The 19721-nt window shown below is 42.9% G+C and overlaps 3 protein-coding genes across 5 annotated transcripts in view; 1 reads left to right on the top strand and 2 right to left on the bottom strand.

Moving 5' to 3' along the window:
- The window catches only part of COQ9 (coenzyme Q9), a 14441-nt gene extending 10583 nt beyond the window's left edge, over window positions 1–3858 (bottom strand). Inside the window, exon 1 of the mRNA XM_053602542.1 lies at window positions 3713–3858. Within this exon, the coding sequence (XP_053458517.1) occupies window positions 3713–3785 (73 nt within the window). The 5' untranslated portion in view covers window positions 3786–3858. The remainder of the gene's footprint in view (window positions 1–3712) is intronic.
- ADGRG5 (adhesion G protein-coupled receptor G5) overlaps window positions 1–19721 on the bottom strand; it is a 266713-nt gene that overhangs the window by 115968 nt on the left and 131024 nt on the right. The gene's annotated exons all lie outside the window — the stretch shown is intronic.
- Window positions 3800–19721, top strand: CIAPIN1 (cytokine induced apoptosis inhibitor 1). 3 transcript variants are annotated; one of them, XM_053602552.1, is made up of 9 exons: window positions 3800–3937; window positions 8990–9172; window positions 9537–9689; window positions 12129–12205; window positions 13726–13894; window positions 15607–15680; window positions 16571–16686; window positions 18062–18143; window positions 19036–19721. In XM_053602552.1, the coding sequence occupies exons 2-9, from the start codon at window positions 9016–9018 to the stop codon at window positions 19144–19146; spliced, it is 939 nt and encodes a 312-aa protein (XP_053458527.1). In that variant the 5' UTR covers window positions 3800–3937; window positions 8990–9015; the 3' UTR covers window positions 19147–19721. The 3 variants fall into 3 exon arrangements, with proteins under 3 accessions (XP_053458527.1, XP_053458545.1, XP_053458535.1); XM_053602560.1 differs by having other exon boundaries at window positions 3804–3937; window positions 8987–9172; XM_053602570.1 differs by lacking the exon at window positions 18062–18143.

Genomic DNA, 19721 nt, shown 5'->3' with positions numbered 1-19721 from the left:
GGAAACACACGAACCTAGCACCTTGGCCTGTTTCTACCTATGGTTCACTGTGTAGTGATGCACAAACCATTTCATCCCAATGTGCACATTTTGCAATTTGCAAATTTATTTATTTATTTATTTTTATTTTTTTGTAGAGACAGAGTCTCACTGTACCGCCTTCAGGTAGAGTGCCATGAGGTCACATGGCTCACAGCAACCTCCAGCTCTTGGGCTTATGTGATTCTCTTGCCTCAGCCTCCCAAGCAGCTGGGACTACAGGCGCCCACCACAACCGGCTATATTTTTGTTGCAGTTTGGCCGGGGCTGGGTTTGAACCCGCCACCCTCGGCATATGGGGCCCGCGCCCTACTCACTTAGCCACAGGCGCTGCCCCGCAATTTGCAAATTTAGATTAATAATCTCTACTTGCTCAATGGGAGTGCTATAAGGCTCAAACAAAAAGTGAAAGTGGGTGTGGCGCCTGTGGCTCAGTGGGTAGGGCGCCGGCCCCATATGCTGAGGGTGGCAAGTTCGAACCCGGCCCCAGCCAAAACTGCAAAAAAAAAAAAAAGTGAAAGTGACTTGAAAATGTAAGATATTTATATATACAGGGTATCCATTAAAAGTTTGCTTTATAGACCTCTTCTATCATGGGAGGAGCACTGGAGTAGTAATTAAATCTCAGTACTGACTCCCTTAGTGCTTATGTGGTGTTTCTGGACAAGTTACTAATCCCTAGCTGCTTTCTCATCTGCAATACTTCCAATAATCTGCTTACCTTTAGGAAAGATCAGTAGTGTTTCCTAAGAATAAACTCATACTACTTTTTTCTTTCCCAACATTTTATTATGAAAATTTCCGAACACAGAGACAAATAGAAAGAATTACAGAATCCGTCGCTAGGTTCTACACATCTGTCAACGTCTTCATCCATCCATCTTGATTTTTGGTATGTCTGTTGCAGATCTCAGGATTCCTCATCTCTATAACATTTCAGCATGTCTATCTTTGGCCAGAGCTCAGTGTTCACTGTTCCTTTATTGAGGTGTCATTTATATACCAAAAAATGTACAAATCTTAGTGTACCATTCTATGTGTTTTGACAAATGTATACATTTGCATAAACTGAACCCAATGTAAACAAAGGAATATTACCATCACCCCAGAAAGTTCCCTTATGCCCTTTCATAGTCACATTCCCATCCACACTGCTCAGAATCTTTTGACCTAGATTCCTTTTTGCTTGTCTTAGTTTTGCCAGTCTTAGGATTTCATCTAAAAAATAATATCTTCTCCTGTAAGGCTTCTTTAACTTAGTACATTTTTTAGATTGATCCATATCTTTGTGTAAAATCAGTAGACCTGAAAAAGATTCTCTCCTTGACCAAACTCTAACCAGGTCCCATTCTTACCTGGGCCTCAACTTTGGCCTATCAATACCTGAACACACTCTAACATAGTGTCACTCGAGGCCACATCCCAAAGATGACCCTAGCCCCTGACAGGAGTGGGGAACTTGGGCCTTCCGATTTCATCATTATTCCTTTTAAAGCACCAAAGGAGGCAAGAAAAGCCTCATCTTTCTCTGGTGTACCCCTTTTGATAAAAGGGTTTGTTCTGTAAAATTTGGATTCAGTCAAAAGACTGCACTCAAGGATGGAGAAGGCCATGTGTGGCCCCAAGGCTTCCCTTCCCTGTTTGAGGCTGTCAAAAAAATTTACTGTTTGTTCCAGCCAACACTTAAGAGATACGTATAGCTTTTGTCTCCCTGTGGGAAGACAGAATCCTAATGTTGATAATTGCCAGTTGGCAGACACACATTGCCTAATTTCCTTTATACTAACCCTTTGTAATTTTTCATATTACTAACTCTATTCAACCCCTACTTGCCTTCATCCCTCCTCCCTCATTTTTCCTTTAAACCCCCCAGTTACTTCTGCTGGACTCTTTTTCCCTATTGCAATAGTAATTACTGGGTAAAATCTCTTTAACTACTGCCCAGTTTTGTTTATCTTTGACAGATCTTTAGTTTTGTTGCTGAATAGTGTTGAGGGATACGTGGGCTGTTTCTGTGTTTGGCTATTATGAAAAAACGTTGCTACGAATATACTGTACAAAACTTTTTGCACACACATGCTTTCATTTTTTTTTTTTTTTTTTTTTTTTTTTGTAGAGACAGAGTCTCACTTTATGGCCCTCGGTAGAGTGCCGTGGCCTCACACAGCTCACAGCAACCTCCAACTCCTGGGCTTAAGCGATTCTCTTGCCTCAGCCTCCCGAGTAGCTGGGACTACAGGCGCCCGCCACAATGCCCAGCTATTTTTTGGTTGCAGTTTGGCCGGGGCCGGGTTTGAACCCGCCACCCTCGGTATATGGGGCCGGCGCCCTACTCACTGAGCCACAGGCGCCACCCCACATGCTTTCATTTTCTTGGGTAAACACCTAGGAATGGATTCACTGGGTAATAGGTGTTAACTTTTACTAAACATATTCAGCTTGGAAAGGACACTTAAAAAAATCAACAGACTAACTCAAGGAAAAATGATTTTAAAAGAAACACAAAATGGTATGTGTAAAAATTTCATATGTATTCCCAAATGAAGCAAATATCCATAAAACTTTAAAAAGGGAAGGGGAGCCACATGCACCGAGGCTAGCGGGTTCCAACCCGGCCTGGGCCAGCTAAACAAGACAACTGCAACAAAAAAATAGCTGGGTGTTGCGGCGGGCACCTGTAGTCCCAGTTCCTCTGGAGGCTGAGGCAAGAAAATCACTGAAGCCCAAGAGTTTGAAGTTGCTATGAGCTGTGACACCACAGTGCTCTACCACGGGGGACAAAGTGAGACTCTGTCTCAAATAAATAAATAAATAAATAAATAAATAAATAAATAAATAAATAAATAAATGAAATAAAAAGGAAGGGGAGGCCCCAGTATGACTGTGGAACCACTGCGATTTATGAGAAAATTTCTTTTAAAATCATTATTCTTTGAGTTAGTCTGTTTATTTTTCTTTTGTAAAGTGTCCTTTCCAAGCTGAATATGTTTAGTAAAAGTAAGGCCTATTACCCAGTGAATTCATTCCTAGGTGTTTACCCAATATGACTGTGGAACCAGTGCAGTTTATTTGAAAATTTTAGGTAACACTCAGGAGAATATTTCATTAACTACATATTTATGTTAATGTGTCAATGCATAATTTTGTTTATGGAAGGCGATTTGGGTTTTCCATTTATGATAGTGGTATAAAATGTCCTCTTCAAGTAGCTAGCTATTTTTAAGAAGTCAGATGTAGAAGCGTTATAAAAATACTGACTATACAGCGGCAAAGGTGGTAAGAGAATATCGCACAGAATTAGTGAACTGGTGGGAAAAAAACGACTTCTGGGAAACAATCTGTGGTCATTTCCATCTGTCCTTTGAACGGACTTAGCATCCGCAAGCGATGAGCTGTGTGACCTTGGGTGGCTCCAGCCCTCCTTGAAGCTCCGTTGACTTACGAAATGAGGGGGTGACAGGCCCTACCCTTGCTCTTGCCCCTAAGAGCGCGAGACTGGGGGCCGAACCAGGCCGGGCGCGTCATTCAAGCCCGCTACGCCAGCGGCTCCGCGCCGGTGCCCTTCACCTCACCTTGCTCGCAAGCTGCCACAATCGCCTCCTCTGCCCCGCACCCTGCCCGGGCCGGCCTCGCGCCCCCTCCGCGCTACCCCCTTCCCCGGCCGCCCCCTCACCGGGCAGGCACCGCAGCTGCAGGAACCTCCAGCCCGCCCGACCGATCGCGCCAGACACAGCCGCCGCCGCCATCTTGGAAGCGGGCACGCCGCCGACGGCGCGACGACGAAGAGCGCTGGGCCCTGGGTGAAAGGAGGGCGGAAGTAAAACCGTCTCCTCTCGCGAGAGGATCCAGGCGCTGAGCCGGCGGCCGCGGAGAAGCCGGGAGCGAGCCCAGGCGGCAGGTGAGAGTGGTTCCTTCCCTGTCCACCCTCGTCCCCTCGTCCTCTCATTGCCTATTCTTACACTTTCCTTTGGTGGAAACGCGGCCATGGCCGCTCCGCTGAGAACCCGGGCGGGCTTATTCCCCGGGAAGCTGGTATGAAGGGTCAGGGCCGACCCTGTCTGCTTCGGGCTCGTGACAGTGGATTTCTGCCCTTTCTGAACTGCCTCTTTTCTCCCCAAGCCAGCCCCATTCTGAGCCCACTAGGACACCGCGCCGAGGAGGAAGAGCCCGAGCCGGGGTTCGGGAAACCTGGGTTTTGAGACCCGGTTCTACTAGTAGCCAGATGTTGTGAGCTTGGGCCTCAGACCCCGTGGAGTTTTGTCTGAAGGGTTACTTGGCAGCGAAGTGCAAAAGCTCAAGTTTTGGGGGCCAGTGACTTGTCGGAACCCCCAAGATTTTGAGCTGGTATAATTTCCCAAAGTTGCCAGTAGGAAGAAACCATATAGGATGCTTGTTAACCCAACTATTGTCAGGTCTTTCTCCTGGAGAGTTGATTCAGTGTATTTTGGTGTGTTCAGGAATCTTATTTTAACCAGTCCCCTGGGTGGTTTGTAGGATTTGCAAGTTTGGGAAAGCCTGGTGTCGTTCATTCTGACATTACTGAGTGCACAAGGTCTGGATGGCTCAAGGAGGTCACCGTCTAGTCACTAAACAAATGTAAATGTGGAGTACTTATGTGGGGGTGGCATTAGGGAAAGCTTAATAGGAAGAAGTAAATGGTTTCCGATTAGGGATAACTGACAACAGGACCATGTAATTCTGTAAGTTTTGTGTGTTTGTAGTTAGACCCCATCTTTGTATCTGTTAAAGTAGTGTTTTGCACACTCCTTGTCTACTCTAGTCCTTTCAGAACATTCTGGTGTCCCCTGCAGGAGTGTGGAGAAAACTAAGCCAAAACTCTCCCCATTGTTAAAATTTCAGAATTCATATCTGGTGAACACTACTGATCTTTCCATGAGGTTTTGTTTCTGAAATCTGTCCATCCATGTTTGAATGAGCCTGTCCTGTGGAAGCTAACATATGAGATTCCTTTATGAAACCCTCAATTTCTTACACGCACCAAATTCTGGAGACATAATCTTTCATTTCTTTTCCTTTGAGTTTTCCTATTTCCTTACAGATTGTCACTTTTTAAAAAAGTTCTGTATGTGCACATGAGCTTCATTCTGTTAATCTTAATTAAATTTTCCTTTTCCGTAACTGTCAATATTCTCAGAATGTTTTATGCACCTGACTTTAAAGGATTTCTGATCTGAAGCCCAAACTTCAGTCTCACTTTTTAATTTTGGCCCTCATAAGGGGCACCAAATGCCTCAAGATTTGCTGCTTACTAGGTACCTTAAAAATAAAAAGTGCCTCTCCAAAAGTTATTCTCAAACATCTGCTTTTACTGTCTGCTGGTAACATTTTAGAAGAGCCTTGGGCATGTGTGTGCAGTAGAGTTGGAGAAATATGTAATAAAAAAGCTCAGTGACCTGACCCTGGTGCCACATCTTGTTAGTTCTGAAACTGGGTTCCTGAGTCACAACTTCTAAGTATGTTACCTTTGGTGCTGGAGATTTTTTCCTTTTTTTTTTTTTTTTTTTACAACATATCCACACAATAACACAAAACTCCAGTGATGAAAAGTATCTCGCTTTGGTTTTTAGATACTTAAGAGAATATTATCTCCTGTTTTATTTGGAAAATGCTGATTGAAAGTAGTGGCTGTGCCTGGTTTTTGAAGGTTAATGTTTAGTAAATGTATTTCATAAGCTCCCTCTTGCCATGAGAAGATTCATTTGGGGGGGGGGGATATGGAATGCAAAGCATCTTACACTCTTTTAATTTACTGATACAGTCCCACTGGAACACTGACCAAGATGTCATATAGTGCAGCCCTTATGTTATTGTAACAATGAAAAAGAAGCTTCATATCCCTCCCTGGGGAGTCCTCCTAGCAGGCATGGCTAAGGAGGAACAGGGTTTTATAGGACTTTTTGAAACAAAAGCAAGTAAACTGGCCACAGAGAAGTAGAGGCCCAGAGCTCTCTTAGAGATTATTGTATTGTGCTCTGTATTCCAGACCCTGCTGAGTGCCTTACATATTTTTATCTTCTTCCAGCAGCCTTGTAAAATAAGAGGTTATTATCCCTACTTTTATTGATAAAAAAATGAACTCAAAGAGGCTAGTAACTTAAGCAGGTCACGTACCAAATGAGAGTCAGTGCTAGCTAGAACCCCAGTTCATCTGCATTCAAAACCTGTGCTCTATAAAATTGCCTCCATAAATGGTGCTGAAAAGGACATCTGGCTTTTTGTTTTTCTCTAGCTGTTAAGTAACCTTTTGTCCCTAGCTCCCTTCATGAGAGTTTTTCTGCTGAGTACAGCACAAGGTTGTTGTAGTCAGTGGTGGGCAGGGTTCTTGTCATCCCTTTACTGTTGTCCCAAGGCAGCACGTGTTCAGACATCATTCTGGAAACAGGTCAATTCTTTCTTATAATTTAAGGCATAATGTCCAGTAAGCCATATCCCTGTTTTCCCTGGGTATTGGTTTCTTTTTGTGTTTTTTTTTGTTTGTTTGTTGTTTTTTTGAGACAGAGTCTTACTCTGTCACCCAGCCTAGAATGCCATGGCTTCAGCCTAGCTCACAGCAACCTCAGACTCCCTAGTAGCTGGGAGTACTAGGGTTCAAGCAGTTCACCTGCCTTAGCCTCTCTAGTAGCCGGGAGTACAGGTGCAAGCCATCACACCCAGCTAATTTGCCTTGGCTGGTTCTTAAATGGGAGAGTGATCTCAAGTTGCTTACCTTAAAGATTTGCAAGAGATGTTCCTGGACATCATGTGACACTTAAAAGCTTAAAAGTTTCAGTTCTTGGGCGGCGCCTGTGGCTCAGCGGGTAGGGCGCCGGTCCCATATGCCGGAGGTGGCGGGTTCAAACCCAGCCCCGGCCAAATTAAAAAAAAAAAAAAAAAAAAGTTTCAGTTCTTGATTGTGTGCTCTTCAGGAATTTAAAAACAAAAATTAAGCAACTAAAGAATCCTACATGTCTGATGGCACTTGGCATCCTTTTACTGGGACTTAAAGTTGGGTCAGGACAATAAAGGGACATTCCTCATGGAAGGAGCTAAATAAAAGGCATGATAGAGGGAAGGAAGATGCAAAGATTTTTCATAGAATAAGGAAGGATTCACTTTGGAGTAGTGGGAGATGCAGATGCAGCCGGATTGTGGAGGACCTGGATCCAGAACTAGGAATTTTGATTTTGCTTTAGAAAATAAAACCTTTATAAAATGAGCAACAAAATTAAAGTGCTATAGCATTTAATGCTTAAGTGTTATATTTAACATATGGGCATGTTTTATAGATAAAGAGGAGAGTTATTTGAACATTTTTTAACAAGCAGGAGTCTAGTGACATGGCTTAAATTCATTCCTAAAGTGTCTGTGGTGCCGTAATTGTCACTAAGGTGGCCACCTCTGCAGAAGTCAGAAGTATTCAGTGTAAGAGAAATCCATGCTTGATCCCTCTACCACAGCTTCTGGTTTTGTTTCATTTATTTGAGCTATTTTCTGTCGGAAACTGGTGTCATTAATGTTTAAGAAAGAAAGGAGGACCTGAGTAGAGTGTTGTCTCTTGACCTGATTTCATTGCGAGCATGTTATATACTTACCTGAGTATCAAATGGAAGAGAAAGTTGACCCACTGGAAGAAATTTCCATGGATTAAAAGCAGCTTTGCAATCCATAGGATTTAGATTCAAATTCCAGCTCTTTCTTTATCCACGTTGCTCTTAGTAAGATTGGGCAAACTTACTAAGAGCAGTTTCCTCAGTTTTCTGTCTGTAAATTGGAATAATATCTAGTTTAAGGCCGTTCTGGGGTGCAAATGGAATAATGTATGTAAGGCGCTTTAAACAGTCTGGCTAATATTAATTTTTGTTTGTTTTTTGGTTGAGACAGAGTCTCAAGCTGTTGCCCTGGGTAGAATGCCATGGCATCACAGCTCACAGCAACCTCAAACTCTTGGGCTTCAGCCATCCTCTTGCCTCAGCCTCCTAAGCAGCTGGGTCTACAGGCGCCGGCTACAACACCCGGCTATTTTTTTTTTTTTTTTGGTTATAGTTGTCGTCGTTTGGAGAGCCTGGGCTGGATTCAAATCCTCCGGCTCCAGTGTATGTGGCTGGCGCTCTAACCGCTTGAGCTACAGGTGCCATGCCAATTTTATTTATTTATTTTTTTTTAAATAAGAGTCTCACTTTATCACCCTCAGGTAGAGTGCCATGGCGTCATAGCTCACAGCAAACTCAAACTCTTGGACTCAAGAGATTCTCTTGCCTGAGCCCCCCAAGTAGCTAGGACTACAGGCACCCGCCACAACGCCCGGCTATTTTTTTTTTTTGTTTAGCAGGCCCTGGCTGGGTTTGAACCTACCAGCCCTGGAGCATGTGGCTGGTGCTCTCTACAGGCGCCCAGCTGCTAATATTAAATGTTTAAGAAAGATGTAGATATTCTTGATTATTGCAGATGTAATGGAATGAATTTTCATATTTTGACTACAGGGAAACTATCAATATTCAGTTTGCAAATTTAGTCTGTGCTATCTCTTTTTAAAAAAAACATTATGGGTTATATCCGCCAATTTATTTGCCTTCCTTGCTCACTCAACACTGATGTCCTGTGTTTTTTGTATTCTGTTCAGGCTGAGTTGTCTCAAATCAAAGAAGAAATAATCTTTCTGCCTCTAACCTCCTTACTCAACTCTAATGCCTTTTTTATAACTCTCCCAAGTCAGGACTTTCACCAAGGAAGCTACCTGCCTTCCTTGGGAATGTTGGGATTTTGAAGACTTAGAGATAATGTGCTTATTATTCAGTCTTAGGCATCTACAGTAAAATTGCTAACATCATCTCATCATTCCTTAGTGGGAGGTTGGAAGTAGATTGTGATTCTAATCATATTTGATGATACCTCATGAATTAAATTGTGCCCTTTTTTCTCTGCTTGGTCTTGATTCTCTTTTGGCCAGTAGTTTTTGGGTCCATCAGCACTGCAGAAATGGCAGATTTTGGGATCTCAGCTGGTCATTTTGTGGCAGTGGTCTGGGATTTGTCATCCCCAGTGGAAGCCCTAAAAGATCTGGTGGATAAGCTGCAAGTGTTAACTGGCAGTGAGGGCCGAGTGTCTGTGGAAAACATCAACCAGCTATTGCAGTGTAAGTACCTACTTGTGTTGTCTTTGTGGTGCTGGAGGGGTTTGGGTGGGAGCGCTGCGTGGTTCCTTGATATTGGAGTTTTTGCTTTGGGTGACACATGGTAGTAGTAGCTGGTCACCTGTTTTTCAGTTCAGATATAACGGACTTAGAAGTGTAGTCAATGATTTCTATAGGTATGTTTTAGTTTTGTGGTAGCTACTCCACATTTTTTTAAAGAGCTGACTCCTTAATTCAGCTTCTTGGATGAACACTTGCCAATGTTTATTCTCCTAGGGCAAGGCCTGCAGCCTCTGTGGGGCTTGAGAGGGATTGGGAGTTTGCCTCGGTTCAGGTGATTGTTGATAAGAGTCTTCCTTCTTTTCAGCTGCCCATAAAGAATCTAGCTTTGACATTATTTTGTCGGGGGTAGTCCCAGGAAGCAGCACTGTGCACAGTGCGGAGATATTGGCAGAGATGGCTCGTATCCTTCGACCTGGTGGATGTCTTTTTCTGAAAGAGCCAGTAGAGACAGCTGTAGGTAAGGAAATTTTCACTTGAAAGACAGGTTTGACAGGGTTGAGTCTTTGGGTGCTTGCTTCATCTCCCTGAGTAGCAGACACCATTTGGAGATTGGTGTTCTTACAATAGAATCTTCTCTTTGGGGGATAAATTGTTCCTTGTGGTGATGGAATGAGTATGTGTCCCGAGTATCGCACATGTGATAAAATTGGCTCGGCGCCTATGGCTCAAGCGGCTAAGGCGCCAGCCACATACACCTGAGCTGGCAGGTTCGAATCCAGCCTGGCCCACCAAACAACAATGACAGCTGCAACCAAAAAATAGCCAGGCGTTGTGGTGGGTTCCTATAGTCCCAGCTCCTTGGGAGGCAAAGGAAGGAGAATCACTTGAGCCCAGGAGTTGGAGGCTGCTGTGAGCTGTGATGCCACGGCACACTACCCAGGGCGAGAGCTTGAGGCTCTGTCTCAGAAAACAAACAAACCAAAAAAATTGCATAGAACTCTATACCCCTTGCCAAACAAGTGCATGTAAAACTGGTAAAATCTGGATAAGCTCTGATTACTATCAGCATCAATTTCTTACCTTCATATTGTGCTATAATTGTGTAAAATGTTAAAAGGTTAGGGGGAGATGAAGTGAAAGGTCCACAGACTTCCCTGAACTTTTCTTTTTTTTTGACAACTTCCTGTGAATCTATAATTATTTCAAAATAAAAAGGTTAAAATTAATGGCTGGAAATGTGAGAGTGATGAGATAATTACTGATTCGTGTGAAACTAATGACAGTGTCCAAGAAATAAAAACCTCTTTTTTGCTCAATGGCATATCTGTCAGTGTGGTTCAGTTCTAGATTATTTTATTTATTTTATTTTATTTCGAGACAGTTTCACTTTGTCACCCTGGGTAGAGTGCCAGGGCATCACAGCTCACAGCAACCTCAGACTCTTGGGCTCAAGCGATTCTCTTGCCTCAGCCTCCCAAGTAGTTGGGACTACAGGCGCCCACCACAACGCCCCACTGTTTTTAGAGACGACGTCTCACTCTGCCTCAGGTTAGTCTCGAACTCATGAGCTCAGGTGATCAATCCACCTGCTTTGGCCTCCCGGAGTGCTAGGATTACAGGCGTGCACTACCACTCTCTGCCCAGTTCTGGATTTCCAATGTTATTCACTAGACTTTCAATCAAAATGTGGCAATTTATTTCATCAAATAATAGAAATGAAAGTATTTTGAGGGCGGCACCTGTGGCTCAAGGAGTAGGGCGCCTGTCCCATATGCCGGAGGTGGCGGGTTCAAACCCAGCCCCGGCCAAAAAAAAAAAAAAAAAGAAAGTATTTTGAAATGTATAAAGGTGATCATTGTTTATATGAAAGTATAACCTTGTGTTTTAGATAACAACCATCAGCATTCTTGGCTAGGAATTCAAATTTTGCTTGACTAAACACAGCATCTCTTTCAGAACTTGAGAGAGAATACCTATATTCCTTTGCACTTTGCAATTTGTAAGCCTCTTTCACAGTCATTATCCCACAGTCACTAGAAGTGTTTTCCAAGCAGTAAAATAATAAGAAACAATAAAAAAAAAAAAAAATAAGAAACAATAATAATGGAATTACAGGCCAGGCATGATGGCTCGTGCCTGTAATCCTAGCACTCTGGGAAGTCTGGGAAGCCAAGGCAGGTGGATTGCTCGAGCTCAGGAGTTTGAGACCAGCTTGAGCAAGAGTGAGACTCCTTGACTAAAAATAGAAAAACTTGCTAGTGTGGTGGTACACACCTATAATTCCAGCTACTCAGAAGGCTGAAGCAGGAGGATCGCTTGAGCTCAGGAGTTTGAGGTTGCTATGAGCTTATGACGCCATGGCACTCTAACCTGAGGCAGTAGAGACACTGTCTCAAAAAAGGAAAACAATAATAATGGAGTTATAACATTTAAGAGCATAAGTAAGAACACTTTGAACAGCCAAAAGAATTTGTCAAATTAAAATGCTGTCACTAAAACATACATACAATATGTGTGGATACATACACACACATACACACATACATACATACATACATACACAGGTGTTCCTTGACTTCTAGTGGGGCAACATCCTGTCAAACCCATTGCAAATTGAAAATAGCGTAAATTAGAAGTATACCTGACCTACTGAAAATTGTAGCTTAGCTTAGCCTAGCTTTAACATGCCCAGAGTACTTACATTAGCCAACAGTTGGGCAAAATCATCTAACACAAGGCCTGTTTTATACTAAAGTGTTGAATAGCTCATGTACTTTATTGAATACTCTGCTGAAGTATAGTCTCTACTGAATGAATATCACTTTAGAACCATCATAAGTCAGGAACCGTCTGTACATTAAGCAGACCATTGTTTGAGTGCCTGCTGACCCACATAGGTTTGGGTCTTACCTGCTTTGACCCATGAAACTACTAATTGGGATTTTCCTCTTGGCAGTTAACAATAGCAAAGTGAAGACAGCATCCAAACTGTGTTCAGCCCTGACTCTTTCTGGTCTTGTGGAAGTAAAAGAGGTATGTTTGTAGACAGTATTCTCTGCTATGAATTTAAATGTTGGTGACCAAACCCTGAGTCTCCTTGTCAGAACAACTGGGGGAAAAAACAGCCCTGCAGGTGAGGTAGGCAGTACTGCTTAGACCAGAAAACAAGTTGAGGAATGCTAAATTACATACATACATATTAATAAAACATTATAATATATGTATATTACATATATTAATATGTATATAATATTACATACATACATATTAATGTATGTATGTTTGCGTGTGAGACATACGATATCTTAAGGGAAAAACCACTGGGAGTAAGTCTCCTTTGAGAGACTCAGCTAGGGCCCTTGTGGATTGGAGCTTGTTCTTGTCTCCTCAGTACTGGTCTCGGCTGTTAGTGACAGCTGAGGCAGGGACAGCAGCAGCTCTGCTGCTTCCAACACCTGTCTCTTAAGGGACCCAAAGCCATAGGATGCAAGGGTGCTACCCTGTCCCCTTGATCAGCCTCACATTTTTGGAGGCTGGAGGATGTTGGAGGGAATATTCCATTTTTGATGATTCAGTGGAGGTGAATTTTGTTGGGTATAGGAGAGGAAATGTTATACCCTGATAGCCTGTACCATGAATCTGTTACATGGTTCCTTATGCTGACCCTTCCTTATTTTTCCTTTTTTAGTTAAGGTTTTCTGTGTTTGATTCTAAAATAATGAATGATTATAAAAATTGAGTTTATCCTGGTTCATCACATGTGGGAAAAGAAAAAAATTCCATTTATATGGAACGATAGAGAATACAAAGTGACATCAGTGTTTCCTCATGCTTCCCTCCCCAGAGGAAGCCACCAGTGTATTTTTGTCTGTCTATTCAGACCTTTTCCTGTGAATTTACAAGCATATGTATACACACATGCTTTTTTAAATATGAATAAGGTCATATGCATACATTGTTCAGTCACCAGCTTTTTTCCCTCCCTTAAATATCATAGCCACTTATCCACTTCAGTATATTTCCTATCATTCTTATTAACGATGTAACCGTATTCCATGTAATAGATGGACTATGTTTTATTAACTGTTCTGCAATTATTGATCATAGAGGTGTCACCCTGACCTTTTCTACCTTCACTATCTGCTTCTTTGTCCCAAGGACCATAAAAAAGGCTTTCTCTCCCCCTTTCTCTTTTAGGATATCCCTTTCTACTGTCTTTACTGTTGGGCATGCTCTCCTCTTACACAGCAGGACCATGACTGACTCATGTTCAGAATCGTAATCATTGTAGATCCACAGTGACTCATAATGCCTTGTCTCTAATATTTTATAGGTGCTGTAAAACCTTCTAAAGGGTAAGATCAAAGTAAATATGCGAATAAAAGGGTTCTGATCGCTGAGAAACTAAATCTGAGGCATGAAGTAATATCTGTTACCGTCCTCTGTTACATACTTACTAATAGAAATGAATATTTAATCCCTATATAGGAAGACATGGAAAAACATTTTATGGAAGGAAGGTGGACTGATCTTTTTGATGTCTTGAATTCTAGCTACAGAGGGAGCCCTTAAGCCCTGAGGAGATACAGTCTGTCCGGGATCACCTGGGACTTGAAAGTGTCAGCCTGCTGTCTGTTCATATCACAGGCAAAAAACCAAACTTTGAAGTAGGTTCTTCTAGTCAGCTTAAGCTTTCTATTACCAAGAAATCGTCTCCTGCAGGTAAGGCTGGCCTGGGGACATTATTCTATTTGAATGAGTCTGGAGGAACATGTTAAAAATTTGAGCCAGCAACAAATGAAATGAAGATATTTTTAGAGGATTAGTCCTTCTTGGATTTCTGTCATTTCCAAGTAGAAGAATGCTTAATGTACTATTATCATGGACATATTGGGGTCAAAAACTGAATTAATACCTATTATCTAGTTCAGTTCCTTCTCCTGCAACACTCCTGATTCTCGAGGCCTGAGTCACATAATTTAGTTAATGAAGTCTGCCTGGCCCTAGAATTATATTATCCTCAGAAGACCTCACAGTAGTGATAATGGAGATGAGTGCCCCGTTCCTGTTCTGATGTGCTTTCTTTCTCCCTACACCAGTAAAATCAGCTCTTCTTACTTTGAGGATCCTAAAACACTTAAAAAACAATTTCTTCTGCCAGAAATTTGTGTGCACGCGTGCATAACACACATATACATTGCCATCACTGTCATCCTTCTCATCACTATTTTTTTTTTTTTTTTTTGTAGAGACAGAGTCTCACTTTACTGCCCTCGGTAGAGTGCCATGGCGTCACACGGTTCACGGCAACCTCCAGCTCTTGGGCCTACGTGATTCTCTTGCCTCAGCCTCCCGAGTAGCTGGGACTACGGGTGCCCGCCACAATGCCCGGCTATTTTTTTGTTGCAGTTTGGCCAGGGCTGGGTTTGAACCCGCCACCCTCGGCATATGGGGCCAGTGCCCTACTCACTGAGCCACAGGCACCACCCTCATCACTATTTCTTAATGCCTGAATTGTCCTAGCAGTGAGGTATACAAAAATTTATAGATATTTACTGGCACATTTACACTGCACTGTTTTGATTGTCTAACCTAAATCTTAAATCCTTTGGAAGCTGACCTTTGAATTCATGGTTCCAGAATAGGTAGAACAACTTAGATGAGCAGTTGGCCTGTGGCGGGTCTGAGCATCCAGTTGTGACCATGGTAACTATGGAGAGCTCATATCCTATAGGCCTTTGAGGATTTGCCTACACTGAGTCCCTGGTCTCAGCCCTCTCAGGCCCTACCTTGCTTTTTTCAAGCTAGAGAGAGAATCAGGAGGTGTGAGGTTTGTATCTACCACTGAGTGCATTACCTTGCCACCAACAATGATAGGGCCTTTTTTTTTTTTTACATGTAACAGGTTTTTGTGAGGCTCAAGCTTTGCTATTTATGAAGTCTTTGACACATTTCTCATTCAGTCATCAAGACGCCTGCAGTAAATATAGGGTATGCTATTTAGCCCCATGTTATAGGAGTTGAAACTAAGGTAATGCAGAGAAAGTGACATGGCATTAGAGAGACTTTGTGGCCTAATTTACCAGGCCCAAGTGTCTAAACCTGTTTCCTCAGCTGTAAAATTAGAATGACAAATAAATACTTACCTTATAAGGTTATTAGCAGGACTAGATTAGATAATGCATATAAAGTGCTTAATATATAGTGTATGATACAAAGCAAGTACTTAACAAACAGTGATTTCTGCAACTATCATAAAGCAATTGGCCCAAGATCATGTCTTTTGTAGGTGGTAGAGCTAGGTCTGGAACCCAAGCCTTGTGACTCCAGTTTGATGTGTTCTCTACACAGTAGAACACACGGTGTGTGGTTGTAGTTTGTTTCTGATGATTTTTCTGGAATTCTTGTTTTTTTTTTTTATTGCTTGGACTCAGTGAAGCCTGCTGTGGACCCTGCTGCTGCCAAGCTCTGGACCCTCTCAGCCAATGACATGGAGGACGACGGCATGGTGAGCTGGCACTGCCCCCTTGATTGCTGTCCTTCAGACCCCACTTTGTGTGTGAACCATAGTTGCTTGTGGCCTTTTGGACTTACAGATGTGAATATATTTGAAGCCCAGCATGGTGGCCATGCCTGTCACTTACATCTTTGATTTAGGAGATCACTAATGTCTCCTTTCTCCACAGATTTTATTCTCACTTCATGTGATATATTAAAGACTCAGGTGAGCATGTATATACCTGAAAAGCGTTTGTTGGCTGAAATATTTTTTATTGGCTCCTTTGGGCAAGTCCCTGAATGCTCACTGTCTTAAAAAGAAATACTTTTTTATATCTATGATTAGCCCTGTCTTGTAATAAAGTTCTTCATTTCTACATCTTTACTATTGAAATTCGAGTGGTGAGCAAAATAGGTCATGATCCATGCTCTTATAGAGCTTACAGGCAAATTGTCCACAGTCCGCACATTTACAAAGAATTACACAAATGTATGTATAATTATTTACCTTTTTTGTAATTATATAGAAAATGTTTGATTTCCTTTTTCACAAGAGTTTCTGCATATATTCAAATAAATATAACAGTTCTCTGTTCTGCCTCCCTCCCTCCCCACAAACACACATATACACAAGTATTTGCACATTGCTGGCCATTCTTAGAGCCATTTCTCATGTAAATTTGTTCCAGTACCTTCACATCCTAACGCATCTCTCGTGGACATAGTTTAATTCACCGTTTGCCTCTTGAGCATGTGGTCAGGTTGACCATGATGTAGGGCACCCAAAATAGGACAGGGCAGGCACTTTCCCCCATGGGCTGTGTAAGTTTGTTCTTGAAGCCCGTGATCACTTTAGCAGAGACCATGACGCTGTCACTAATTGCTCTGAACACTCTCCAGGATCTCATTGACTCGGATGAGCTTCTGGATCCAGAAGATTTGAAGAAACCAGATCCCGCTTCCCTGCGAGCTCCTTCATGTGGGGAAGGGAAAAAGAAGAAAGCCTGCAAGAACTGGTAGGTGTTGGGGTGAGTAGCGCTCTGCCATGCCACTTCCAGTGGTTTCTGATACTCAAGTGTTAACTAGAAAAAAGTTAACAAGGTTTCTACTTTGGAAAAAAGAGAACTTTGTTTCTCATAAAGCGTAGTGGCCATTGCAACAAGTTGGAAAGCAGAGCCCAGGCCAGAAGCCAGGTAGCCATCTGCTTCAAAGAAGAGACAAAAGTGAGCAGAGTTTTGTACTGAGTGGGATGGCCAAGTATACACATTCCATGATCTGTAGGAGAAGTCATGAGTATTTATGAGGGGAAATCATATGCATGTCATTGTGTTTTATCTCTCCCATCCTGTCTTGGCTGGACATTCAGTTTTAAGGTGTTTCTGGGATTCTCTTGGCCAAGAGGAGTCCATTCAGTTAGCAGAGGGCTTAAGATTTTTTTAGTTCACATAAGCATTCACAGTATTTTACTGTTTTAAAAACATGTTTTATTATGAAATGTATCATACGTATAGAGGAGTATATTAAACAGAATAATACAATGAACACGCACATGCCGATAGCCCAGGTTAAGAAGTAAACACACACACACACACACACACAAAAGAAGTAGAAACACTATTAGGACCTTAGAAATGGCCTGTACAGGCTTCCTTAGCCACGTCTCACTCCTTCCCCCCACAACAAGAGGTTACCTTCTAAGTTTCTGTTAATCATTCCTGGCTTGTTTGATAGTTTACCACTCGTGGGTGTGTGAGTCCCCAAATAATGTATTATTTGGTTGTGAAGAACTAAGTAGTAAGCTCAAACTTGACTAGGGAAGAGAGCTCAATATTCTCATATTTTATGAAGGCCCCCAGTGTAAGTTCCCCCAGGGAACTCTTTTAACAGGATCTTTGGGTCCTGGTTTGGTTTTAGCTTCTTGAAGACTCTACAAGAGCCACTTCCAGGACAGAGTCTCACTCTACCCTCAGTAGAGTACTGTGGCACCATAGCTCACAGCAACCTCCAACTTTTGGGCTTAAGCAATTCTTTTGCCTCAGCCTCCCGAGTAGCTGGGACTACAGGTGCCCTCCATTATACCTGGCTGTTTTTTTTAGAGACAGCGTCTCACTCTTGCTCAGGCTGGTCTCAAACAGTCAGTCCACATGTGTTGGACAGTCCACTGTCCACTCAGGCAGTCCACATGTGTTGGCCTCTCAAGTGCTGGGATTAGAGGTGTGAGCCACAGCTTTTACCAGCCTCTTGCACTGTTGCTATCTGCCTAGCCCCATAGGCAATGGAGTGGCACACCAATATAAAGGGAAAAGGCTTAGAATATGTTTTGGCACTGTTAGTATTTGGAGTTTCTGGGTGGTGACAAATCTCATTCATCGGCTACTGATTTTCCCTCAGCACCTGTGGCCTTGCAGAAGAACTGGAAAAAGAGAAGTCAAGAGAACAGAGGAATGCCCAACCCAAGTCAGCTTGTGGAAACGTAAATATCTAGATCATTACTCAACACTCACAAAACTCCCAGGGGAACTGGGCATCAGTCTAAACTAACTAACTCCACCTCTCATGAATTTACTATCCAAATATTTTAATATGGGAGAATTTGTGAGAACATGTATGTTGTTGGTAATAACAGGGGAGAGAGGTTATCTCCTGAGAAGTGGTTGGCATCACATCTGTGGGGAAGGCTCTTACCGTTTCTTTTGGCCCCTTTCTGCTTCAGAGTGGGACCTGATGTTATTCACCCATTTATTTAGCTGAGTTTGGCTATGATTTGAACTACTTAGAATATAGAAATAGGCTCGGCGCCTGTGGCTTAAGCGGCTAAGGCGCCAGCCACATACACCTGAGCTGGCAGGTTCGAATCCAGCCCGGGCCCGCCAAAGAACAATGACGGCTGCAACCAAAAAATAGCTGGGCGTTGTGGCGGGCGCCTGTGGTCCCAACTACTTGAGAGGCTGAGGCAGGGAATCGCTTCAGCCCAGGAGTTGGAGGTTGCTGTGAGCTGTGATGCCACAGCACTCTACCCAGGGCAACAGCTTGAGGCTCTGTCTCAAAAAAAAAAAAGAATATAGATAACAAAAACAAACAAACAAAAATATATAGAAATACAGCCTCAAGTTGGTCCGAAGTTTGTGGATTATCTTTAAGTGATTTAACATTTTGAAATACAGCCTCCTAAGGAACTTTCTTGACTGTTGTTTTTCATGAAACAAGAGATCTTAAGAACTCTTCAGTATTTGGGTCCCAACTGGACCTACACACATACTTAGCCATTTCCTTTCGGCCACTGTGGAATGGAGTCAGGAATTCCTTTCTTTAGCCCTTTTCTCTAGGACAAGCTGACCCTGGGCTTCTCCCTTCTTTCTCACCAGTGCTACCTGGGTGATGCTTTCCGCTGTGCCAGCTGCCCCTACCTTGGGATGCCAGCCTTCAAACCTGGAGAACAGGTGCTTCTGAGCAACAGCAATCTTCAAGATGCCTAGGAAGGACTCAATATGGGACACATCTCTGGCCAACTCTTGTCCCTGAAGTTTCACCACCTACCACCTCTGGATTTGTTCACTCTGCTTAAAATCTGTTTGCTGGGGGGAGGGGTGCTCACGGGCCAGAGTGAAGCTGGCTGTGGGGTGCAGTGCTGCTATATATCCAAAGATCAAGGCCAATAAGCCTCGGTTATCTGGAGTGGAGGGGACCAGTTCCTTCACCCAGTGCTACCAGAAGGGAGTATGCCCTTCTGATGTTAAAATGCTGACCATCACACTCTTCAGCCCAGACATCCTGGAATAGGAACACTCTTGGACAAAGCTCCAGGCCCCCACCCCTATTCTAAGCTCAGCAGTGCTGCTACCTACTTGTCATCTACTCAATATACAGTTCTTGGTGACAGAAGTCAAGTGTCTCAAGACCTCAGGGCACCGGAGGAGTCAGGCCCTGGCTGCAGTGATCCTATCCAGTGAATCTCTGCCCTTTCCACCCCCTCCCCCACTTGACTGTAGCACTACATCTGTGTCTTGTTGTCATTCCTGTTGATCTACAAGTATTAAACTGTGTCCTTCTG

The sequence above is a fragment of the Nycticebus coucang genome, chromosome 2, assembly GCF_027406575.1.
Source record: "Nycticebus coucang isolate mNycCou1 chromosome 2, mNycCou1.pri, whole genome shotgun sequence".
Taxonomy (NCBI): Eukaryota; Metazoa; Chordata; class Mammalia; order Primates; family Lorisidae; genus Nycticebus; species Nycticebus coucang.
The sequence above is the reverse complement of the archived record's forward strand: the minus strand, read 5'-3'. Positions and strand labels throughout refer to the sequence as shown.